Raw genomic sequence first — 24677 nt, forward strand, 5'->3', positions numbered from 1 at the left:
TAACAGCATCGCTATAAACAGACTGGAAAGATGGAATCTCGGCGGCCGTAATAACACAAATTTGACGAAAGGGAAAAAGGTCGTGGGTACTTGGGAAACGTGCCCTCACTGGCCAGCTGCTCCAGCAAGACCATGGTGGGATGCCTGAGCTGACTTCTCACGGCCCAAGTAGTCCACGATGGGGAAGCGGGCGCGACGCTCGAGCTCATCCAGAGGAATGTGCGAGCGGATGAAGCGGTTCTGGTCGTTGGCCGGCGGCTGGTAGTCCCACGACTCCTTGCGGCCAATCTTCAGTGCACTGCAAGCAACTTGGCGCATGCGCTGGCTTCGGACGACGTCGTTGTGGATGGTCTTGAAGTCCCACTTCTCGCGCGCCTCCGCCTCAAACTTGGCGAGCATCTTCTGGTTGTGAGGCTCTGGGGAAGTGGCAAGATCATGCAGCTCCTGCGGGTCTTCAACTAGGTTGTAGAGTTGCGGTCCGTCGGCAAGGGAGTAGGTGAACTTCCACTCATGACGACGGATCATGTAGGTGGGAGTAACGGTGCCTTCGCCCATGTACTCGCCGAACACCTCGTCCTTGCCTGGCTTGTCTGAGACAAGGTACTCGTGAAGGCTGACACCGTCTAGTGGCAGACGATCATCGACTTGTCCTCCAGCGAGGTCGACGAACGTGGGCAAGAGATCCATGGTGGACACGGACTCCTTGACCTTCTTGGGCGCGATATTGGGCCCGTTGATAATCATCGGTACTCGCGCGCTGTTCTCATACCAGCTCATCTTGTACCACAGGCTCCTCTCGCCAAGCATGTCGCCGTGGTCTCCAGAAAAGACAATGATGGTGTCCTTGTCCAGCCTGCAGTTCTTGAGAAGACGGACGAGCTTGCCAACCTGGTCGTCAACGAAGCTGCACGCAGCGAAGTAGGCACGGCGCGCGCGGATCTTGGCCTCGTCTGGAACAGGGTTGTCCCACAGGTCGATGGTCTTGAGCAGACGCTGGGAGTGAGAGTCCTGGTTCTCTTGGGCGATCTCAACCTTGGGCAAGGGAATGTCGACGCCCTCGTATCGGTCCCAGTACTCTTGGATCATGGTGTAGGGGTCGTGTGGGTGGGTCAAAGAGATGGTCAAGGCGAATGGCCGACGGGTCTCGGGGTCAGACCGGACGTAGTCGTAGAGGTACTGTTGAGCCTGAAGGTATGTGTTAGAAGACTTTCTTATACCGCTGGAGTGCATTGTATTACTGAGATTCCTTACCTTGTGCATGACGTCTTCGTCATAGTCGAGTTGGTTGGATCGCACACATGGTCCGGCTTGCATGACCGAGGCCATGTTGTGGTACCACTCTTGACGCTCCTCTGGCTTGTCCCAGTTGACGGACCATCCCAGGTCGCCAGGGTAGATGTCGGAAGTAAGTCGGTGCTCGAAGCCATGGAGCTGGTCCGGGCCGATGAAGTGCATCTTTCCTGCGAGCGCAGTCTCGTATCCTTCGCGGCGGAGGTAGTGGGCGTAGGTCGGGATCTCTGGGCTCAGGATCGAGGCGTTGTCGTATCCTCCGATCTTGGATGGCAACTGACCGCTGCACATGGTGAACCTAGATGGTGCACACAAAGGTGAGTTGCAGTAAGCGCTCGCGAAGTTGACGCCGGTCCTAGCAAGCTCATCAAGATGAGGTGTCTTGATAACTGACTCTGGGTCATTGAACTTTAGCATGGGTGCGGCCATCTGATCGGCCATAATGTACAAGATGTTGGGACGCTTTCCGTCTCCCGAAGTGCGAGCCTGAGTCGCATAGCTGTCCGATTGTTGACGAAGAGTCTGAGCAGTAATGAAATCGCTTCCGCCTTGCTGAGCATCTGAGAACCCGTTGCCGGAGAAGCCATCGCTACCGTTGACATGGCCGTTACCATTACCGTTCATGGCTGTGGAAGAGAAGGAAAAGTCGCCGCCAACGGGAGCCTGGGCCTCCTTGAGTGAGACACCGCCGTCCTGGCTGAAGGCTTGCTTGCTGGTGTGGACATAGGATGAGGGCGGCGACTCTGGGTCTAGCAAGAGACTGGGTGCCATACTGTAGTGGCAGTAGTTGTGGTGGTAGACTTGAAGCTTCGATGATATTGTAGGAAGAAGCAATTAATTCCTGAAATTGGGTGAAGGCAGGAAACTTGGTGGCCGAACTCTGGTTGAGATGAGGGCAGCGGGACCTTTATAGATAGGGAAGATAAGAAGCGCGACGCCCCGGAAGTCGCGTCGGCCGCACGGTGTATGTGGGGAAGTGCGACCCTGACGCGCCTTACAAAAGGTTGGGTCGTGACTTCCAGCGGTCACGCAATCCTACGCAATCCACGCTTCGAGTGACCAATCCCGCCCGAACTAGTCCCTTTTGGGCGATGGCGAAATTCCACTCCTACGAGCACACCGCCCGCCCTGGTCTGACTTCAAAAGGCCCGACCGGCCGCAGTTCGATGTTCGATGCTGGAGGGATCATCATGGAGCGTTTCATCGAGCACGCGATCTTACCTCACGTCTTGGCTGGGGTATTCACCATTTAGCGAGCAGGGTTACATCAATCTAGAACAATATGATGTATCTTGTAATTCATAGTGATTGTTGCAAAAATCTAACAAGGAATTCTTTCAGTGATTCCGTAGTTGCCTCGCCATTTCTGCGTAACATGCAAGTTGTGTGCGCGGCCAGACTCTGGTAGCGCTCAGTCATCCTCCCGCCTTCCGCTGCAGGATTCAAGATTGCCACGCTGCATCACCCATAGGTAGCAAGCCTGGCCAGACCAATCCCTTTGCAATCATATCCGCAAAGCCATGCAACAGAATACAGCATGTCTGCCCGTCGCTAGCGCATGTATTGCCAGTGTGATCGATCCCTTTCGAGGAGCAGCGACCACGGACGTCGAGATTGACAACGCCATGCATAGGATTCATATGCAGGGTAGTCGATCAAGTCGGGACTACGTAACAGCCAAGCATGCAAGCATGTGCATCCGCTAGAATTTGAGCACATGAGGAATTGATGAAGTTTGGTTAGGAGTCGTGGAGGACTTGGCACGTCGCTTGGCACCGCAAACCTTACCTGTGTAGTGTGCGACCTTAGTTGCTCATCTTCTACCTACTAACTGAACATCATCTTGACATTTCTCAACCAATACTGCATGCGATGGCTCAACTGCATGCTGCGCGTCCCCTTGCCACCGTTATCGCGAGCGCCACTCGGTCAACTCCTCGCGACCTCGCGACTCCTCGGGACGTCGCTCCTACGTGAACATGCATGGCACGCGAGCATTGAAGTCGTCCAGGCTCCACCGGTATACACTTTCGTGTTCGGATCGTCTAGCGACCGGTGCGAGGCGGAGTGTCCGCATGTTCTTCCAGATCCCACCATCATTGGTCTGCTGCGTCCGCCTAGCCCGAACGAGAGATGTCTCGTTGCATTGGCGAATCAACACTATTTGATGCCAAGTGGCTGCAGGCTACCGGTAGCGCGCTGCAGTCTCCAACGACACATGCATGCGGCTCTCCGAAGGCTCGCTGGCACTAGAGTCTTCGCAGGATTCACCGGACAGGCACGTGAACATGATTGTTTTGTCGGCTCGACCCGTTTGTGGTCTGACTCCTTCAAAGTCTCTCGGACCTGCACGCAGATTGATGTGTTGGCATCGAGCGCCGAGAAACTACTGTAATTGGACGTCGTATCAGTTCGGCCAGACTTAAGCTGCCTCGTGGTACAGTCGTCGTTCGGTTAGAGAACTGCAGGGGCAAGGGGCCTTCGGAGCTTATCCATCGTGTCCACAACTCTAGATGCAGTTATCCCCACGCGATGGTCTTGATTCTCGACTCGAGGGCTAGATCGCGCGCTGAACATGCATGCTCGCTCCGCTCCACCACCACTGTAAGCAGCATACAAACAATTCTGGATTGAGTTTTGAATTGTTGGTATACCCACCCACACCTAAATGTCATGTTTACATCCGAAGTCCACTAAACTATCCAAGGCCGTCGGGCCCACAAAAAGTAGTTCACCACATTACAACCCAGCAGTGATATCACAACTATCCTGTCCTCCAACACCACGACTAGCACAAAACAACATCAGTCATTATGCCCGCCACTCCATTATTCCCTGGACTTTTTCTCCCATCCCGGGCAAGAAACCCTCGCAATCTCGATAACAACCACCTCCCCCACTTGCGCTAACAACCACCCCTTCGTGCCCGCCTGGTACGAATCGATAATGAAATCTTGCAGACGCGCAGAGCTGCGTCAGCCCGCCAACAGCATCTCCACATACGCTAATCGCCAGCATCCGCGACGCACGCACGACTTGCAGTCCCATCCGTCAACGCACCGCCAATGTCCAGACATACCAGTCACGAGGACCCTCAAAACACCAAAACACCAAGGCAACCCAGCCAATCGCCGGCGCATCCGAAGACAAAGTCCGCGAGCTCAGTCTTCTTGGCATTTTCCCGACCGACGCCCGATACTCTCGAATGACTCTTGATAACCAGGCGCCGGGTCGTCGCCCGAGCGCTGCGCGACGATCCGGTCGGTGAGAGAGCGACGGGCCGGGACCACGACTCCGAGACGACCGAGGACCGAAGTGCGCATAGTCGCCACCGAGCCTGAGCCTTGGGGTCCACATACGCTAGTGTAAGAGGAGCTTCATGTTTTTGGGAAGGTTCGTGGAGGAGGCTGATTGGTGGGTATGGTATCCAGCGCATATGTCGCGGGCCTTCCGACTCGACTTGTGCTGCTGAGTATGAATTGACGAGACGGAAATTCTCGCCGCAGTTGCTGATAAGAAAGAATGTAGCCGGAGAGCGGCCTTGCAGTGTCGCTGGCGTTACGTATGAGATGGTCATGAGACGTGCAAGGTAAGATAGGTACTTATTACAGATCCATTAATGAAGCCAATGCAGATAGCAGCAGCATGCCTGCAAAGACGGTAGCTTAAGGAGTGTCAGTATGAAAAGATCGCGAGACCATGCCGAGCCAGCTTTGTTCAATTACATACAGCATTTCTAATCATCACGACTCGACGCTGTCATACAGACCAAGACAGCAATCATTCTAACGTCACCTATCGAACCAGACTTCACATTCTATATCGAGGTGTCAATACTGAAACCGATGTCGAGCCAGCCCTGTCCGCTCGACATACAGCATTTTCTAATCAGCTCGACTCCATGACCATGATAGCAATCATTCCAACGTCAACCTTACTTCCCAAATCGATTTGTCATGTGTCAATACTGAAACGAAGGCGCCCTCCTCCGCATGGTCACGATGATATAGAAAACAACATGGATACATGGGCAGAAACGCTCGTCGATCACGATAATGAGTAAACCAGACCGCCACGACTACTGCGTCAACCGCAGCCCAAACTGCCCTCACTACTCGACGATGAGTAAACCACTAACACAACCCACGTCACACAACACCTCACATCACAGCACAAACCCATCAAACGCCAACCATCTCTAACGCAAACAATCTCAGATTTCTATAAACACCTTGCAAAGCTACAATACAGACACATGCTCTTCTCTACGCGAGCATCTTTAAAAGATCCGCAAACTTATCCTAGAGCCTTACTAATCCTATGCATGAACCTCGCTGTATGCATCCATTTTGATGACACATCTTCTTATCCCTCGGGAAAAAGATAACCATGGAAGACTGTTGCGAGACTTTAACGGCTGCTCGATATTTAACGACATCTTTTCCATTCCTTCACATACGACCATAGGACACTGAGAATTAGGCTTCCCGTCCGCTCAGCCATATACAAGCAGTGTACCGGCGGATTAGTAGTTAGGTGGGTGACCACTAGCGAATCCCCGCTGTTGTATGTTTTTTGCTCTTTTTTGCTCCAAATCCGACAGCGGGAGACGAAGCTTTAGCCATAGAAAAAGACATGTGTGACATGGCATGCTCTGGTTACGGTACGTGATCTGTCTTACAGGCGAGTGTGCCTTGCATTCCAGCCACTAGCTACCCGTAGCTGCCCTTCCCTCCTCTGCGTGTGCCGAACACCTGTATCATCTTCTCTACACATTCCCAAAACCCTTCGAATTCCGAATCGCCAACCCCAACTTCCCCTCCAAAACCCGCCTATCCCCATAATCCGGCAAATACAGCTTCCCAAAACACGTGCTACTACTCGGCAAGCTCCCCGAGCTTCCCATGATCCTAACAATGTGAAACGTAATACTCTCATAGCCTGTAACAGGCACACGATCAGACGCCGTCACAAACTCAAGGAGGAGACGTAATTCTTCTTGGCTGTAATGCTCGACAACATCCCAGAAAGCGCGGATGTTGGAATGTGTGGCGGTGTACCCGTCTTCGTATTTCGCGCAGCGTTTCAAGTCAAGGATGGAGATGTGCTGAGTGCCTTCGATGAGGTGGCGGAGCGAGTGTGGTGTGAAGAGTCCGAGGCTCTTGGGCTGGATGCAAGTGAGGAAGCCGTGCAGGAAAGGGATGAGGTTTGGGGCGACGGAACTGTATGTCAAGGCGCGGACGTAGTCTTTCACATACTGTAGACGGTTTTCGTTGGTGACTAGACCGGGCTCTTCGATTGGGGAATTTGATTCAGCGAGGGCAGGGAAGTTATCGCCTAGGTTTTGGTCGATCGGCTGGCCGAAGGCTGAGTAGCTGAATACGTACTCGCGCATGAAGACGTCGCTGACGTCGCCGTCGCTCCAGGATAAGAGGGTGCGGAAACTTTCTGCTAGGCTGGGCCAGCCGTCGCTGATGTAGTCGATGGGGTCGTAGTCGGCTGGGCCTTCGACGCGCGGGTTTCCGGTGGTTTGGAGGTACTCGTAGAAGGCGAGGGGAAAGGTGACGGGTAGGGTGATGCCGTTGTAGACGGCAAGACTAAATAGTATCCCAAGCATCTGGAACTTCCAAGGTGGTTCGAAGCTGCCTGGTTGAAACCATGTCATGTGCGTCTGTGGATCGATCGTGAACATACCTAGCAAAGTCAGTCGAGGAGGTTTTGCAGTAGTACAATGTGGCTTACCATTCTCAGGCCTGAAAGCTTCACTCAGAACAACACGGAAGAACTCGTACGTCACGCCGCCGTGATCCGCACCAACTTCTCCTTCGTTGTGACCCATCTTGACCTTGAGCGGTTTCAGCAACATCCTCTTGTCCATACCCCACAGCTGATCAAGTGTGTCTTTCAAAGGTTCTTCGCGACTGACATCCAACACTAGGTATTCACTCAGGGTAGTCTTCATCTTCCTCTTAATAATCCACCAATACGGTTCTTTGAGGAACATCTCTAGCGACTTCTGCATTTGGTGGGTGCGCATAGTATGGTCGTACTGCTTCATCATCTCGGTGAAGTTGATGGTACGGAAGTACGCTACGAGATGCTGTGCGGAGAAGAGGCATGGGTACTCGAACACGTGTAGAGTATTGGGGTGATGCTCCCTAGTGAGGTAGTTGATAGGCTCGTTCACTGTGTCAATGCGCTCATCGAGTATCGGCATCTCAAACATGTTGGAATGTAAGTGTAGAGCTTGTCGGTTGGAGTCTGTGATTGTTAGCTTCTTCGTAGTAGAAACATCCTGTGTGCTTACGAAGTTTGTCGAGGACCATCACGGCTGTACCGACGCTGCTCCACTTGTTGTTTTCAGCCTTGCTGTCCCATTTCTTGACGATGATAGTCCTCAGCCACTCCATAAAAGTAGCTGTCACAGTCCACCCTGGGTCTCCATCGCGATCATGGCTCGAGTTCAGTCTCATCTTTGTCGCCATACCGACGCGCTCTACCACCTCCAGATGTTGTATAACCATATCCACAAGCCCGACAGAAGCTGGAGCTTGTTCTGACTCATCCCGGGTCGTTTCTGCGACGTCCAAACTGGCGAGTATATGTTCGAAACAAGTCCGCGTTCCGATAGCCCGAAGTAAACGATCGGCAAGACGCACTGCCGGTTCGTACTCCAACTCGTCGATGATGTCCATGTAGGGATGCGCAAAGGCGTCAGTATTGGGAGTAGCAGTGGGCACCATGACACCCCAAGATCGAAGCTTGCGTATTTGGGCCCATGTGTGCGGCCATCCAAGCGGCACCAGGGATGTGAGTGCGTGTATGCATATCATGACGATATGTGCGGCTTCACAGGTGTCGAGATAGCGCGAGGCACCTTGATGACCACTGGAGGACTGGTCGGAAAGACTGTTATTGGAAACGCCCTTTCTTGATGGCCTCAGACGAGGACTCTTCTGAATGTCGAGTTCGGGTGGAGACACGAATAAAGCATTCAGCGCGAGCCATAGGCTATCGAAGATGAGCGCACCGTTGCGATGGTTCCAATCTCTGAAAGAGTTCGCTAAGCGTGATGAGTCGATATGAGGTAAGGGTGAGTCTTCGAAATCTTGGTTGATATCATGGAATGATGCAAGTAGCTTTTCTGGGTCGCTCAGAGTATAGAACAGAGATCGGTTGACGAGGGGTTTCGTACGTCGCGTACGTCGCCGACGATCAAAGTCCACAACGTAATTGAAGTCTGTAGCATGGCTCTTTTTATAGCGATGGACGTCCTCTTTCAGCTCATTGAGGATACTGCAATTCAATGTTGAGACAACGAGTACACCGGATGATGAATGTTCCTCAACAGAGGTGTTCTTCGTAGGTAGTTCGGTTGGTGCTGATGATGGCTTCGCGCAAGGCGCAGCAGCCGGGTATGTCCCACCGATAGTGAAGCTTTTCTTTCCTGTTTTCGATATTGATAGCATTGTCGAGTCTGATGCACCATCCACGGCAGTAGGATGTGCTGCTGAAGGAGGATGTCTTTGTGTCGTGCCGTTCGAGGGATGGTAGGGTATCCTGTGGACATGATGCCCGTTAGCCAGAACCTCAGCGCCAGCGTTGTCTGGCTGTGAATTGTCACGAGTGGCCGCTGATAGATGTGAATGCTGACGAACGATACGCGAGTTCTCGTTCAAACGTGATGCGTTCGAATCGTTTGTACCAAGCGTTGGCCTGGTGCTTGGATCCGCATGACGCCCATCGGTCTGGGAAGCGAGTGTAGCGAATGTTTGAGTAGGATGAGCGTCATGTGCAGGAGTATGCTCGGATTTGCGAAGGGAAGCAAGGACAGAAGCAGGTGTGGGTATTTGCGTGGTATAAGAGTATATCATAGTCAAGCTGTCGTACAAGTTCTGACTAAGAGCCTTTGGGTCTTTTCTAGCTTGCTGCCGTTGCTTGAGGGCATTGGTCAAGTCGCCATCCAGCTCTTGTTGACCACTACTTCCCGCATGACGTTGCCTGCGCTGTTGTGCCAGTTGCCATACCGAAGGATAGACAACGTAGTCCTCGGCGGAGCCGTTGGTAGCATGTCGGGCAAGGCTATTTGTAATCTCGAATGACTCAGGCGCGACCTTGAGCTCGTGGGGGCAAAGGCCGCGATTCGGATTGTCTTGACCGGCAAGGTAATGGGCTAGGGCGGTGGCCGTGAGCAATGTAGGCGGACGATGTGGTCTGGACGCGATGCGCTTGCCGGATGAGAGGCACGTTGGGGTATCGCAGTAGGCACTCTTACAGCCATGTAGGATCTGGGATAGGTAGCTAGTCAACAGTCAGCATTCGATCCGTCAATGAGAGGGAGTGACGGGCGCACTGTCGGACAAGATGTTGGAAGCGGCGCTGTCTTTCTGTCTGTGAGCATTCCAGGACGCGGTTGGTGTCTTGTACGTCTATCACATCTTTCCTACGCGAGCGGTTCGAGACACGTGATGACCGCGTCGATGGGTCAGCCGCTGCAGAAGCCGATGGGACCTGGTTGGTGGCATTGAACGGAGCATCGCGAGGGTGCTCAGTCCCGTCTGACATGCTCATATCATCGATGACGATGTTGTTGCAAGAGAGAGTGGCGGCTAAGGATGCGGTCTGGTATTGTATGTGCGAGTGTCATGGTATCACATAGCCACTCGAGGTATACTGTAGCAGACGATAGGGCTGAGGTAGTGGCCGAGGGGTGCTCTTGCCCTGCGGCTCTAATCCGCTGCAGGGATGGCAGGTGCCAGTGGCTTGGCACAACGCCTGCCGATTGATGTCATGCCTGTGCGCTTCAATATTCGCCCCAAGTCGGCCTTTTGCGCAATTCACCATCTTCGCCGTGCATAGGTTGCTGATAAGACGCAGAATCCGACTCCCGCGCCTTCTCAACTTTGTAATCGCGCCCTGCTCGGCCTAGTCGACTTTTGCCCCTCGGCCAGTCATAAAGTCGTGAAATCGTCGGCGCTACCACATCCCACACTCAACCCCACCTACCGCCTATATTTCTACTCCTCCCTCCGAGTGCAACCACATCGTCAACCACCCAAACACTCGCAAAGATGGCGTCGCAGGTTCCTTCCCAGGCTAACATCCAGTCTACGCATCCCTTCACTTGCAACACATGCCAGGTCGCCTTCCGCTCGAGCGAGTTGCAGCGGGCGCACATGCAGACCGACTGGCATCGCTACAACCTCAAGCGTCGCGTGGCCTCGCTCCCACCGCTATCTTCCGAGATCTTCACCGAGAAGGTCCTTGCGAACAAGGCCACCGCTGCCGCCACAGCCGCCAAGGCGTCGTTTGAGAAACTGTGCACCCCGTGCCAGAAGACATACTTCAGCGAAAATGCCTACAACAACCACCTCAACAGCTCCAAGCACCGCATCAACATGGCCAAGTCGGGCAGAGGCGCGCAATTAGATGACGCCGCATCGGTAACGGGCTCCATGGTCAGCTCTGCCTTTTCGCTGGGAGAGTCCATGGCTGAGTCGGAAGCCACCACCGTCAACGGGGACAAGGATGTCGCAGATGTCGCCGAAGGTCTACAAAACGCCAGCCTCGAGGGCGAGGACGTAGCTGAGAACGAGTCCGCCGCCGCCGAAGACGACAAGAGCTCCGTCGCCGCATCGACCAAGCCTGCCACCGATCCCCTCCTCGACTGCCTATTCTGCAACTACAAGTCGCCCAACTTCCAGCTCAACATCACCCACATGGGACGATACCACGGCATGTTCATACCCGAGAAGGAATTCCTCGCTCAACCCGAGGAGCTTATCAAGCATCTCCACGAGAAGGTCCACGCTTACCACGAGTGCCTGAAATGCCACAAGACTCTCCACACCGCCTCTGGCATTCAAACGCACATGCGCGACCGCGGCCACTGCATGATTGCCTTCGACTCGGATATTGAGTTGGTCGAGATTGGCGAGTTCTACGACTTCCGGAGCTCTTACCCTGACGCTGCCGATTTCGACGAGATGGCAGAGGAGGCAGAAGATTCGGACGATTCGTCATCCACAACAGGAGGCGGAATCAAGCTCGGTGCCAGGCGCGAGACTAAGACTACCACAGAGGATGACGCAGCAATGTCGAGCAACGCCGAAGAGGACGCAGGCTGGGAGACCGACAGCACTGTCTCGAGCGTACCGACCGATGAGATCACAGCCGTACCCATCGACCGCAGCCACCGCCACAAGTCACTCAACAAGTCGAAGCACCACAACCACGCCGACCCCCGCCCACACCGCGCTGCCGACGGCTTCCACTCCCACGCGCACCACACTCCCCAAGCCGTCTACCACGACGAATACGAGCTCCACCTCCCCTCCGGCCGCACCGCAGGTCACCGCTCACTAAACAAGTACTACCGCCAGAACCTGCGCAACTACCCCGGCGTCGCCGAGCGCATGGAGGAAGCACAACGCGCCCGCATACCCGGTGCCATCACCGCCGGCGACGAAGACGAAGAGGACCAGGACGGCGACGTCACCATGGACGGCGAGGAAGGCGAGGAGGGCAGCCAACTCCAAGTCCGCGGTCGCGGCCACGACAAGGACCGCCAGCTCCTCTCCCGCGCCAACGGCGGGCGGGGTATGGTCGGTGTCACCGATGCGAAGAAGAAGGAGATCCAAGCTGTCGAGAAGCGCGATAGGAGGAAGGAGCAGGCTGCTCGCAGTCGCTACCAGGCTAATGTTGAGAAGGCGCAGAACTCGCAGAAGCACTTCCGCGATCCCCTTCTGCAGTAGTTGGAAGAGACTCTCGTTTGTTGGCGGATTGCGGCGGTTGGTTTTGGGTTCTTTTCTTTCTTTTATCCGTGTGTCTTTTTAACGAAACTTTTATGAGCATGGGTGGGCGTTGGTTTGCGTGCAGACAAAAGGCATTACACCTAGTGGCTAGAATGTCGCAGACTCTGTGATACACTTTGGAATATGGATTACATTACAAAAAAGATTGAGCTGTCGACATGTATCGTGATGTTATCGTGACCAGGTTTCTTGTATATGCTACGGATGTTTGGCTCTGATACATCGACTTCATATCCATGACATTATCGTACGTTTCCCTACATCCTACATCCCACATTAAACAAACCACATTCAAACCATCCAACCACATCCCCAATATTTTCCCACTAACCCCCTAACCAAACTACTTCCCACTCCTATCTTCACCCTCCCCCCTCAACCCCGCAGCATGCACCTGCCTTTTAATATCAAACAACGCATCGTCAATCTCCCTCTCCTCCTCGCGCCCTAGAACCAGACTCGGAGTGCGGAACAGATATTCCTTGAGGCTCTTAAGCTGGTTGATGATGCTGCGGGGGGTGAGGATGACGCGTTCGGCGAAGGTGCGGGTGGGTGTGTCTGTTTCTGTTCCTGGTGGTGGGTGTGCGGGTTGGGAAGGTTGCTGAGACGAAACATCGACTTCGACTTCTCCTTCGCCTTCTGATCGAGCTTGAAGCTCCACCACATCCTCACCCCCCTCCACCACCTCCATCTCCATCTCCCCATCCCCACCCTCATCCTTCCCACCTCCCTCCATCTTCCCAGACCCAGCCGACCTCGGCCGTGGACTAACCTGCACATGACTCAACCTCTTACTCCCACTACTTCCCGGCGTCGGCGTCGATCTTCTCGCTTCACTGACATCCTGATCCGCACTCTGTCTCGCCCGCTTAGGCGCTGGAGTTTCATCCACCACAGTGATATCCTGCGTGTTTTCGACGTGAGAGAGGAGGGATTGGGAGCGGCGCAGGTTTTGCTTCCGAGTTGTTGATGCGGGGACGGGGGTGGGGGGTTCGTTGGTTGTGGTGGTTGCAGTGGTGGAGGAGGTGGTGGTGGTAGTGTGTGTGGATTTCCGTTTCTTGCCTCGCGGGTTGGAAGTTGGGACTGGGGCGGCGACGGTGATGTTGTCGAGGATGTCGGTGTCGGAGGGTTGGGATGGTTCTGGTTCTGGTTCTGGTTCTGATACCGGGGCAGGAACGACAGCTGGGGCAGGCGCAGGACTCTCTTGCGTCTGTTTCTTGCCATTCTTCTTGTTCTTTGCGGGTGTGCGTCTGGGTTTCTTGCCGCTTGGAGGTCGGGAGGGGCTGCCCATGGAGTGACGGGAGGAACTACGCAGGGAGTACGGCGTTCCCTTCGCGGAGCTGTTGTCGAAAGAGTCGCCTACTCGGCTGGTGCTGCTTGTGTTGGCTTGGGAGCTCTTGCGCGGAGATCGGCGGGCAGGACCGCGGGTTGGTGTCTGGGACTCGTCTACTTCGGTGTCGCTACCAGCTTGGTCCTCCAGCATTGATGACTGTGGATGTGATGCGGCATCGACGTATTCGGCGTTCGAATCTGATTGTGCGGACTCTGTCGCTTCTGCAGGAGTATCATGTACTTGCATATCGGCGTCGATTTGCGCTGTGAGTTGCAGGTCTATGGTGGAACTTGGCACGTCTGACATGATCGTGTCTGAAGGAGGTTCGGGTTCCATTTGCGTATTGTCGTGGAGCGCAACAGCGTCAAGCAGTGCTTCCTCATCGATTGTGGTTCCTTCATCAAAGGAGATCGAAACCGAGCTTTCTGGTTGACGGTACTCAAAGCTAGATCCCACGAGAACATCAGGCTCGCTTTGCTTGTTGTTAGACCTGTCGTCCTTGCTGAACTGAGGCGGCGAAGAGTTCAAGTCATCGTTCGCAAACTGTATGCTTCGCACGGCCGTCGGCGTTGCAATGTCAGTGTCCTCGCTCACAATGTGACGAGTATTTTTACGCGAATGTGGCGTCGGCGACGAGCCAAGGTAGCCGTCCATAGGACCCATGGCTGCGAGAGCCTTTAGCGGAGTTGCCCGAGAGGCGGTGTCTGGCAGGTCATCTGCAGTCATTGCATCCGAGTGTATCTCCATCGGCGATGGCACATCCTCTGGCTGTGGTGAGACGGCGCCCATCTTTGCGAATATACCAGTGCTGAGCCTTTGACGATCGATCATCTCTTTTTGACGGTCGGTCAATACCTGTGATTCTTGCTGGAACGGGTTTGATGGTGAGGAAATAATAGGTTCGAATTTGATCTGAGAGTCATCGTGGCGGAGACGAATCTTTGGCGTTTGTCGCGAGGGTACTCTCCTGGTGGCTGAGGTTGGTACTGCTGGAGATCGAGACTTGGACCTTCGCGACGCTTTAGAGATCTTGAAGGGCGAGGCTTTTACTCGCGGGCTCTTGAATGCACGTTTGACCTCGTCCGCACTCGTATCGGAGTCGTAAAATGAGAGCTTGTTCTCCTGCTTTGCCGTCAGTGACGTGTTGTAGGTACTGATATATCCACTTACAGCATCGTCTTCCCGGACTTCCAGTGATGGAAGAGAAAGCTCGACACTGTTCCGTAATTGGCGCAGAGCCTGCTCAAGTCGAGTAGGGTATCGCAAGCTATCCTCTTTCCCGAAGGTGGCATTCCAGGTCGCAATAGAGATGTTGACGATGCTTCGGCGTCTGCTTAGGAAGCCTGCGGTAACCAACGCTTGTAGGTGAAGCAGCGTCTGGCTGTCCCTGCGCGGTAACCGCTCTATAGCTTTGTTGACTTCCTCCCACATGTTGGTGACCTGGAAATGGTTAGTGATTGCTTACGCTTTCGGATAACGATTAATGTACCTCACGATGCAAGCTCTTGAGTGGCTCTTCCTTGCTCTGCATCTTCTTCTCCGGATCTTCCACCCAAACCTGGATCGCATCTTGTATCTTGCGTAGATACCCAGCGAGATGAGACGTCGAGCAGTGTTGGACCGAAGTGCTGAGCGCAGAAAGAAAGCCTTTGGTAGACTCTACATCGTCTTTGTCAAGATTCCTGTAAGCGGCTGACCCAACGGAAGTGATGGCTCCGTAAAGATGAACATAAGGGTCGATATCATGGGATCTTGCAGCTGTGTTCGAAGGCCAGAGATTCTGCCGACCTTGATCCATCACTTTGCGGCTCATCTGCTTTGGTAGGTTGCGGAGAAGAATGCTGGCATATGCCAGACAGGAAGCTTTGTCTTCGTCAGGTGTGCGCTTCAGGACTTGCTCAGAGACCTTCTCGATCACAGCGAGTGCAAGTGCACCTTCTCCTGCTTCCCGTCGGACGGTACCGACCAAAGTCGACAAAATCTGATGCCCGACGGGCTTGTCTAGCAAGTAGGCTGAACCCAGACTGAGGATTTCGACCACAATCTCGTACTCTTTGCCCAATGAGCGAGCGCTGCGGTCACCTGAAGGGGCTGCTTGATCTTGCAACATGGTATCGAGCAAGGTCACAATCCGCGTCCAGAACTCTGATGCCACTGCACCCTTCAGCGAGCCATCCACCGTTGCGGCACAGTCCCGAAGAAGCTCCAACTTGCTCAACCGAGTGTTTTGAGCAGCAAAACAGGGCTCGATGATCACGTCCATTGCGCGGAGGCGAACAGGATCAGCTAGCTTTCCTTCTGACTGTGTGACGAGAAGATCCAGCAGGAAGAGGAGTGGGGACGATCGGGTGCCTTGATGCCGTGATCGATGCGACGGTGTCGATGCGACTTCGATCTCGTTGTCGGCATTGCGTGTGAGACATTTGTCTGCGAACTGAAAAGCGCCCATCTTCTGCACAACAGTCTCTATCAGGAAGCAGAACTTGGTTGCCCAAAGATCCTCCCTCTTCTGTTCTACCGCAATGTTGTCCGTGTGGCTGTCCCAGATCCGACGCAGCAGGTTGATGATATGTGCCATGGCATCTTTGGTTTCTGTGGACGCCATGATCTCCTTGCTGCTTGCTTCCACCAAAGAGTTGATGACTGCTGTCCACATCGTCTGAAACGGTTCATCTTCGTGCTCTTTGCTTTCGGTCTTGAGTGCAGCCTCTAGAATATTCTCCACAAACTCTAGTACAAGAGCAATCGACTTCCGTACCCACTTAGGATCGACTAGAGGTAGCTCGCCTCGCTGGATCATGGCATGTGGCCGAAGATCTAGCGCCCGATTCTCGTTCCAAGGTTTCCGAGAGCCATCCAAGAGAGCAGACACAATTCGACATGGTATGGCGTGCTGCGGAGCAGACTTTGCGATTATTGGACTCCAGAGGCCAGCTATGAAGTCAGTCCAATGTCCGTCAAATTGTTCAAAAGAGGCTGCTGGTCGAAACGCATAATACAGCATTGTGAAGTATGCGGATGAAACAGCATCGCGCTCGGCTTTCTTTACTGGGGTCTTCCGTTGCAGTGCATGTACTGAGATTTTAACGAACATCCCCGACCAGGCTTTGACTTTCTTTTCTTCGGGTAAGTTCATAAAGTTAACAGAGTATGCCAGGAAGGCAACGGCGACATTGGAGTATAACCGGACTTGGTCGCTGTCCGATGACAGGCACTTGTTAATGAGGACGAGCCATTCCTTCAAGCCTGCAAACGCGTCAAGCGAGTCTTTGAGTAGACCCGTGACAGCAGCCACGATCTGTGGCACCAAGACGGCGTAATCACCACCGAGCATACGATCCAGTTCAGCTGCGAAAACGCTAGCAATTGTGCCGCCGTCGCTCTTAACCCGGTTCAGAACAGACAAGACGGATTTGGCGACATGTCGGTCATGGCCAATGTTCTTCGCAGCCGTTACTGCAGTGTCCAGTGCGCTCTGGCTGATATCCTTCTGGACCGAAACCAGAGCTTTGAGAGTATGCGTGAACCATCGTTCGGTATGCCTGATCATAACGTCCGGGCGTTGCTGAAGCAGCTTCCTGTATATCCGGACCCTGTATGCCTGTACCGCGTGGCCCGATGTTCGCTCGTGGATGGTGTCTAGTGTCTCGAGCACCTTCTCGACGCGTGTCGCAGTCATCGTCTTGGGCCGGAAACTTTGCTGCATCAGGACAGCCAGGTGTGTGTTGACGGTGGTCTTGGGCATGGAGCTATCGGAAGCTACGCGGATGATGCGGTCGATGATGAAGGAGCAGAAGTCTTCGTCCATGGCGGATATCAGGTCGGTGATGCGGAAGAGGGCCATGAGCAGCTTCATCGCCTGTCCAATGAGCTGTGAGTCCAGCCCTGTCCCACCCAAGCCTGGAGCTGTTATGTCGCGTCGTATGAACTGGGTCAACAGAGACATCTTCTGCTTCAGCGCCTGGGGGTCGGGTATCTTGTCGTATGCCTGCATCGTCCTCTGCAAAGAACCGTATGCATCTAACCGAGTTCCGCGCTCGGAAGAAGCGAGCAGCTTCACTATCGCGTCCAGCATCTCGGCGAATGACTTGTAGTTGAGCGGGTTGGCAGCGTCTTCTGCGGGAGGTGTTTGCGTGCCGTCGGAAGGCTTCAGGATCGATTTGAGCGGCTTGGTGAGGCGGTTCTGGGGGAGGGGCTTCAGCGGTGAGCTACGCGTGGGTGTCCAGGACTGCGCAACTGCCTTGGTGGTGGGTATGTCGCATAGCTGCAGCTCGAAGTTGACTCTCTTCCGTGCGCTCGCAGAACTCGAGGGGATGTCGATGTCGGACGACGGCGATTGCTCTGGCGTGTTGGGCACTCTCTTCGCGGCTCGGAGCCTGGGCGGGATTGGCTTCTCGCCAAAGGGGTCTTGGAGGAATTGCACCGTCTCGTCGGCGGCTGTGTCTTCTTGGTCTTTGGGTGGAGTCGGAGGGCGCACGGAGAGAGATTCGAATTTGGACGACACCATGGCTATGCTGGGAACCGCTAACGAGAAAAGAGAATAAAGGCACAAGAAGACGCTGGCATCGCTCTGGTAGGCGTGAGTGAATGTGCAGAGCGTGTGGAGGTGATCGACTACCCCGGTCTAGAAGTCAAAGGTTGGTGTTGGCGACGCGTCTAGCGCGACGCTCCTCGTGCGCGTAAAGTGCTAACCTCAATCGCCATTCACTGGACGACGGGCACTCGAGCCAGCACCCGCCCCCTGCGTCCGAAACATGTTTTGTTGTGCCAGTCTGATGTGCAGAAGTCCTTCAGCGCATATTGTCATGTTCTCTGGTATGATGAGAACGAAGCAAAGGATCAACGTATTCCGTATTTGATGTTGCTTCTATGACATGATGCTGCCACAGTATGCAAGGGCATCAGACCAGATGGAATAATATCTGTTCTAAAAACGATAAACGATCAAGGCATTCCTGAATAGAGTATGGCTACTTGCTTTATGGCACCTGTTGTGGTTCGTTGCTTGTTGACGCGGACCCTGGAAAGCAACAGTCGATGCAGGTCCCACAATAGTGGGGCTTTCCGAGCGCGAGCTTCCACCCCGAGTGACGTGATGCGCTCTGATCGTGTCCCGCAACGCAACCGCCATGTTGTCGCAAAGAACGGGGAGAGGTCAGTACTACTGCGCAAGACTACCTTCCACGTGACTCGTTACTAACAGTGTCACAGCAAAGCTCGACGACGTCACCAGAATCCTTTCCGAGTTGAAAGCCGATCTGGACGCGAAGAAGCTGTCTACTCAGCGCATGTCTCCCACACTATATACGCATACGTTGCGCTGACCGATCGGATAGAGAAGCAGCAATTACTCGAACAACTCAAAGTACACGGCCGATCAGTCGAGAACTCCGATCCTATATTCACAGAAGATGTACGCTGCACTTTGCTAGGAGCGATGGGGACGGCATAGTGACCGTTACAGGGCCTTCGGACACTAGGACGCCATGCATTCGACGGAGAGACCACTGTCGCATCGCAAGAGGCTCTACGGTGTATAGCCAACGCCCTTCTCCTCCAACCCAAAACGCGCCAGATACTCGTCGATCTAGGCCATGGCCCACAGGCAGCGGAGAAGTTGAAGGTACGCATACGTTCGAGTACGACACAAAGCTCTATGCTAAAACCTCCCAGAGCGACAGCATCGACAACGAGTTCCTCGCCTCCCGCATCCTCTTCTTGACAACCTACGACACAACCCTCGACTACGCTTCACTCGTCCGCTCCAACGCCCTAGCCTCCAGCATCAACGCCGCCATAACGCGCCATGCTGCGCGCTACTCCAAGTCCGGACCAGGCGGTGCAAAAGGACACAACCAACCCATGGAACTCATGGCGCTCGCCGAAACCCTCAAGCTCGTCTTCAACATAATCCACTTCCACACCGACCTCAGCCCCCACTTCACCCCCTCCATACCCAGCGTCTTCAAGATCCTCGTCCGGCGCGGCGTAACCGAACCGCCCTTGACAGTGCCAGCCCGTGAATTGGTAAACGTGCTCCTGCACCTCGACCTAGAGTGCGAAGAAGGCAAAAAAGCCGTCTTCCCGTCTTTCGAACCGAGAACAAACGCAAGACACCTCATCTGCATCCTCGCCCGCGCCCTCATCGCCTATCCACCTAAGGAACTCGACGACGCCGTCGCACCCGTTTTGACGCTCATCCGCCGTATCTACGAATTCGCACCTGAAGACGTGAAGAAGACGATGGAGGAGATGCTCCTGCCCACAACTGAAGAACGCGATAAGCCGCTCGGGAAATCAAATACCTTACCCTCGCGGCTGCTCAACCTCTCCACGTCAGCAATGACACCCGCGCTCCGTGGATCAATCTCCTCAATGCTATTTGAGCTCTCGCATAAAGACCCAGCAACATTCGTTCATAACGTAGGCTATGGATATGCGTCTGGTTTTCTCATGTCGAATAATATTAGCATGCCGGAGGATTTGGTCAAGGTGAATGCGCCGGCGGGTGATTTGGAGGGGGGTATACCTGTGAACCCTATCACAGGACAGAGGCTGGATAGGGAGGAGCAGGTAGAGATGCCGCCTATGAGCCAGGAGGAGAAGGAGAGGGAGGCTGAGAGGTTGTTTGTGCTGTTTGAGAGGCTGAAAGCGACGGGTGTTATGGATGTGCCGAATCCGGTTGAGGAGGCGTATCGGTCGGGCAGGATTCAGGAGTTGCCGGATGATGAGGAGGATTGAGATGTGGTTGCGGGACATGGTCAACGGAACAGACCCCGTCATGCATATGTGCGACTGGGGCTGATATAGTGATGAGCAATGGATTGATGGTATTGAAGGATAGATATAAGATCTCTATTATACATGTGCCAAGATTCCCGGTTTCCTCCACTCCGCCTTTTTGCTGATATAATATGTTGAGTTCACCAAATGTGATATGAGATATTGCTCCAACCCCATGGAAATGCTTTCGTAGAACGTTAAGAAAAGTCAAGGGTATATTACGAGCTGGAAATATGTATCGACCGATGAAAGATGGTTTGTGGTACAGGCGATGCTCGAAGCAGTCGCTTAGAGATATATGTGGTAAATGTGCTGATGATATGTTGACGTTGATGGTGAAGATTCCAGACAGCCCGTCGCACACACTGGTGGTGGCTAGATCTCGCTGGGTGGTGACGCCGACTTCGAGTAGTTCGGATAGTTGCGATAGCCGACATCATTTCGATGATACCGGTCATCTGCGCGACGAGGATACGCAGCGGGAATCTCGATGCTGGGCAAGAAACCCGTGCCGTTCTCGTTGCTGTACTCGCTGATCCACAACGGGCCGAGAAGCCGCTTCAGAGTAGCAGCAATGAGACTGCCGAGGTATGCGTTGATGCGGCATACCGGGTAGGCGGCGAGCCAGATGAGAAGCACGATGCCTGCGCCTTTCTGCCAAGATGACATGCCAGCGACAGTCGCAAGAGGAGGTTGGTCGTGGATCTTTGCGACGCGGGAGGGGAGATCGCCGAGCCAGTCAAAGATACCGCATGTGTGTAGGAGGAAAGCGGAACTGCAAGCGCCGGCAGTGTAGGCGGCAAGTCTTGTGTTGAGCTTGTACAGGACAGTGAAGATGAATAGTGTACCGACCATGGCTATGAAGCTGCGGACGAGTAGTGTGACAAGTGCTGGTATCGCACTTAGGAAAGCGAAACCTTCGGCAATGTGCTCAGTCTGCGTCTCGAAAATGTCCAGTCGTTGCGCAATGCTGTCGACTGTAGAAAGAGAGCGATCTGCGATATCATTTGTTCGATTGATGGTATCCTGTGTGATGCCCATGTAGCTTGCTAGAACAGTGTAGCTGTCAACCTGAGCTTCGTGGTTGGATTGTATACTGGTTTTGGCCAGGTCATGGTATTCTTGAAGCTCGCCAGTGAAGTATTTGGTGAGCTGTGAGCTTTCTAGCATCAACTCCTGCGAGAAGTCCTGCATCTTCTCATGTATCCGGTCAATCTCGTTACTCTGACTCTCGGCCAGAGCTGTGATGAGATCCGAAATTGACACCTCCATGAAAGTACGGAACTTGTCATCCAGCGCACCCACAGTGGCGACGGCCTTCTCCTGAACCGCCTGGATGTCTTCTTTGAGCTGCTGGTGAGAGTCGCGAGCTTCTTCGGAGTACTGCCTCTGCTCACGGATCAAAGACTCGTACTCTTCGGTCGTCTTCTGCATGTTCGATGTTACATCACCCAGCACCTGGGTTAGGTTCTTGAATATCTCGAGGTGGTTTTCTCGCTCGATAACATCTCTGCTGGCTTGGCACATGACCACTGCGTTCTGGCGAGCGTTGCTGAATGATGTCCAGTACTGAGGGGTCGATTGCAGACTCTTGAGGCATTGGGTGTATTGATACTCTTTGAAGTCAGGGTAGCATTGCTTGTCGCTGGGAGCTTCTGGCCGGGCGTGCCACCAGCTACCGCCTTTACCACAATGTCTTGATGCCGGAACGAGGATGTCGCAATTTGCCGGTGGTGTTGGGTTCACTGGCTGAGCACTGAGGAGTTCGCATACAGCTAGTTTAGCGGCGTACTCGGTTTTAACGTTGTCCAGATACGCTTCCGGGCGAGATTTGGCGAAATTCGGTGCATGTTCCAGGAGCTTGCACTCGTTCATCAGGTGAGAAGCAGCCATGCGAGTGCAAGTAGGTGCTGTCTGCATGGAAACGACGAAGTCGACTGCTTGTGTGATCACTTTGTGGTTCCTGGATGTTGTGTATTGGAACAAGGAATCCACGTTGACTGTTGGAGCTGCATGTGCCGGCGGGGAGTGGTAATGAGAGGACACTGTGGGTAGGAGAAACAGCCCCAACGTGATCAGCTTCGCCTTGCTAAGTCCATGTTGAAGTTCCATGTGAGCGATAAGCTGGTGAGCAGTCAGGGTCATCGAAAGCACGCCACGGAAAGCTGGCGAGACAGAGCAGGAGCCAGGGAGTAGAAGAAAGTGGAGAAAATGAAGAAGGCGAGAGGTCAAGGATGGTAAGATCTCTATTAGTATCGACCATGTGAGTTCACGATATGGTGAGAGAGCAAAGCAGACGCAACGTTGAAGAGCCTGAAGCATGACGCCTGCCGCGACAGGAAGGTGAGGCCAAATCTGTGGTAAGAGCACGCGCTGTTAGTCGACGATCAAAAGGCACATGCGTGGGTGAGAGGACGGTCAGTCGAAGGTATCAAGCCTCGAGATTTGAGGTTGTATTGTACAACATGTTCCCCAGGGAGTGATGACGACCGGAGTGTTGTGGTGTTGAGGGGTGTTCGTGGGGGAAGGTGCAACCGCTCAGCCAATCAGAGACGTCGATGACGCGCTATCACGAGACCGGATGAGCTAGCAGCGAGTTGGAGATTCCGAAAACTCTCGCGATAATCATTGCCGGCATCACATCAACATGTTCGCCCCAGCACGACGGCGGTGCGCCCAAAGCTTCGCAAAGGCCTCGAGCCAGAGCAGCGACTCAATACCGACTTTCCTGCTGCCCGTATTTTCCCGGCCCGCGCCGACCAGGACTTTTACCTCGACGGCATCATGTCAATCCAAGATCGGGTCTTTACCGCTCTCAATACCCCAGGGAGTCACGTTCCAGGTGGTCGCGCCTTCCGCTAAGGCGAGAAGCGCGAGAGTGCAGGCCATGTCTACAGTACACATCAAGGGACCACTGGGCGAGCTTTCAATGGCGATTCCTCCCTACGTCAATATCAACCAGGACCCGGCATTGGGCGGGCCGACGTTGACAATCGAAGACGCGAAAGATGCGAAGCAAAAGGCAATGTGGGGTAAGAGCGCTGCACTCACCATGGGCTGCGCAATCCGCTGACACAGACCCAGGCACCACCCGCGCATACCTCCAGAACCACATCCTCGGAGTCAGCGAAGGACACAGTGCAATTCTCCGCTTCAACGGTGTCGGTTACCGTGCATCGGTAGAAGACTCCGCGACGACCGTAAAGTCCGAATTTCCCGGCCAGAAGTTCGTTAACTTGAAGGTCGGATACACACATCCAGTCGAACTGGCCATACCAAAGGGCGTCACCGCGAGCACACCGCAACCGACGCGCTTACTGTTGGAGGGACCGGAGAAGGAGGTGGTCATGCAGTTCGCAGCTAAGATAAGGAGTTGGAGGGTACCAGAACCGTACAAGGGCAAGGGTATCTTCGTTAACGGAGAGACCATCAAGCTCAAGAACAAGAGAGTGGGTGGCAAGTGAGCGTGGGTCGTGGTTTGGTGGATGTATACTACATGTATTGGCATTGTGCCACGAGGATTGGTCGAACCAGCATTATACCGAGCGTAGGTGCGTCTTGCGCACGAAGGAATACACAACACGCGTCCGAAAGGCGCACTGATTCAGGCACCCGTTTTTGAAACTTTGTTCTTCGGCCGTCCATGGTTTCAGCGCCGCGAAAACATAGGTTGCAAAATTCAGTACCACACTTTGGCAATGCTGCTGCCTAAGGACACCTGGCAGAGAGTTTGTTCCCAACCGTGGAACGCGCTTGAAGGCCTTCTTCATATGTACTGATCTCCTTTCCCTTTATTTAGATTTCGCCATCCGTCCGACTACCAGCTCTACACCATGGCAGCTTCGCAGCCTCAGACCTGCCATCTTCTTCGCATGCCTCGGGAACTTCGCGACGAGATCTATACTCACTACTTCATCGGCGACGACGGCTACCATCATCATCCAGATACCAACACACTACGCTACCTTGACGGCACAGCTATCGACGTCGCACTCCTATATACTTGCAAGCAAGTCGCGGCGGAGGCAGCAGAATTCACTTTTAGTAAAAACACCATCAAATTCAAAACGCATATCGCAGTTATTACAAGAGTAGAGGGTGTGATTGGATCGTCGTTGCAGTCTACAGTTAGCCATTACAACGGTGTCTTACGTCGACTGGGTCAGCAGAAGATTGGTGCTTTTCGCATAGCAATCGATGCATATGGTAGGTCGATCTTCATACACATATGCAAACACATGAACGGACTAGTCACCAACTGACTATTCTTCGCAGGTGCCGAGGAACTGACTGAATACATCTCCAAACAGTATCCTCAGAGTGGTATTCGTGCTCAACTCCAATTGTGGGTACAAATGAAGAAACGACACTGTGATCTTCCAGACACCGCAGTAGGAACTATACACGTAGTGAGTTACGCGGACCGCCTAGCTCTACGAGACGCACTTGAGTATATA

The 24677-nt window shown here is 53.8% G+C and overlaps 8 protein-coding genes across 8 annotated transcripts; 3 read left to right on the forward strand and 5 right to left on the reverse strand.

Moving 5' to 3' along the window:
- Positions 1–105: 105 nt before the first annotated feature.
- On the reverse strand, positions 106–2061 carry J4E83_004405 (uncharacterized protein; the record flags this gene model as incomplete). The annotated part of the gene is made up of 2 exons (XM_049331334.1): positions 106–1185; positions 1252–2061. The coding sequence occupies 2 exons, from the start codon at positions 2059–2061 to the stop codon at positions 106–108; spliced, it is 1890 nt and encodes a 629-aa protein (XP_049189880.1).
- A 3997-nt stretch (positions 2062–6058) lies between these two features.
- Positions 6059–7855, reverse strand: J4E83_004406 (uncharacterized protein; the record flags this gene model as incomplete). The annotated part of the gene is made up of 3 exons (XM_049331335.1): positions 6059–6984; positions 7033–7551; positions 7852–7855. 3 exons carry the CDS (start codon positions 7853–7855, stop codon positions 6059–6061), a joined length of 1449 nt encoding a protein of 482 aa, XP_049189881.1.
- A 2506-nt stretch (positions 7856–10361) lies between these two features.
- J4E83_004407 (uncharacterized protein) lies at positions 10362–12044 on the forward strand (the record flags this gene model as incomplete). Its single annotated transcript, XM_049331336.1, has 1 exon — positions 10362–12044. The coding sequence occupies one exon, from the start codon at positions 10362–10364 to the stop codon at positions 12042–12044; it is 1683 nt and encodes a 560-aa protein (XP_049189882.1).
- Positions 12045–12447: 403 nt separating this feature from the next.
- On the reverse strand, positions 12448–14612 carry J4E83_004408 (uncharacterized protein; the record flags this gene model as incomplete). Its single annotated transcript, XM_049331337.1, is given in 2 exon segments — positions 12448–14590; positions 14608–14612. The coding sequence occupies 2 exon segments, from the start codon at positions 14610–14612 to the stop codon at positions 12448–12450; spliced, it is 2148 nt and encodes a 715-aa protein (XP_049189883.1).
- A 305-nt stretch (positions 14613–14917) lies between these two features.
- J4E83_004409 (uncharacterized protein) lies at positions 14918–18003 on the reverse strand (the record flags this gene model as incomplete). Its single annotated transcript, XM_049331338.1, has 2 exons — positions 14918–17951; positions 17996–18003. The coding sequence occupies 2 exons, from the start codon at positions 18001–18003 to the stop codon at positions 14918–14920; spliced, it is 3042 nt and encodes a 1013-aa protein (XP_049189884.1).
- A 563-nt stretch (positions 18004–18566) lies between these two features.
- Positions 18567–20178, forward strand: J4E83_004410 (uncharacterized protein; the record flags this gene model as incomplete). Its single annotated transcript, XM_049331339.1, has 2 exons — positions 18567–18571; positions 19029–20178. The coding sequence occupies 2 exons, from the start codon at positions 18567–18569 to the stop codon at positions 20176–20178; spliced, it is 1155 nt and encodes a 384-aa protein (XP_049189885.1).
- Positions 20179–20595: 417 nt separating this feature from the next.
- J4E83_004411 (uncharacterized protein) lies at positions 20596–22113 on the reverse strand (the record flags this gene model as incomplete). The annotated part of the gene is made up of 1 exon (XM_049331340.1): positions 20596–22113. One exon carries the CDS (start codon positions 22111–22113, stop codon positions 20596–20598), a length of 1518 nt encoding a protein of 505 aa, XP_049189886.1.
- Positions 22114–23245: 1132 nt separating this feature from the next.
- On the forward strand, positions 23246–23684 carry J4E83_004412 (uncharacterized protein; the record flags this gene model as incomplete). Its single annotated transcript, XM_049331341.1, has 2 exons — positions 23246–23252; positions 23305–23684. 2 exons carry the CDS (start codon positions 23246–23248, stop codon positions 23682–23684), a joined length of 387 nt encoding a protein of 128 aa, XP_049189887.1.
- Positions 23685–24677: the final 993 nt, after the last annotated feature.

This window comes from Alternaria metachromatica, assembly GCF_023757995.1.
Source record: "Alternaria metachromatica strain BMP 0045 chromosome Unknown scaffold_7, whole genome shotgun sequence".
Classification (NCBI taxonomy): domain Eukaryota; kingdom Fungi; phylum Ascomycota; class Dothideomycetes; order Pleosporales; family Pleosporaceae; genus Alternaria; species Alternaria metachromatica.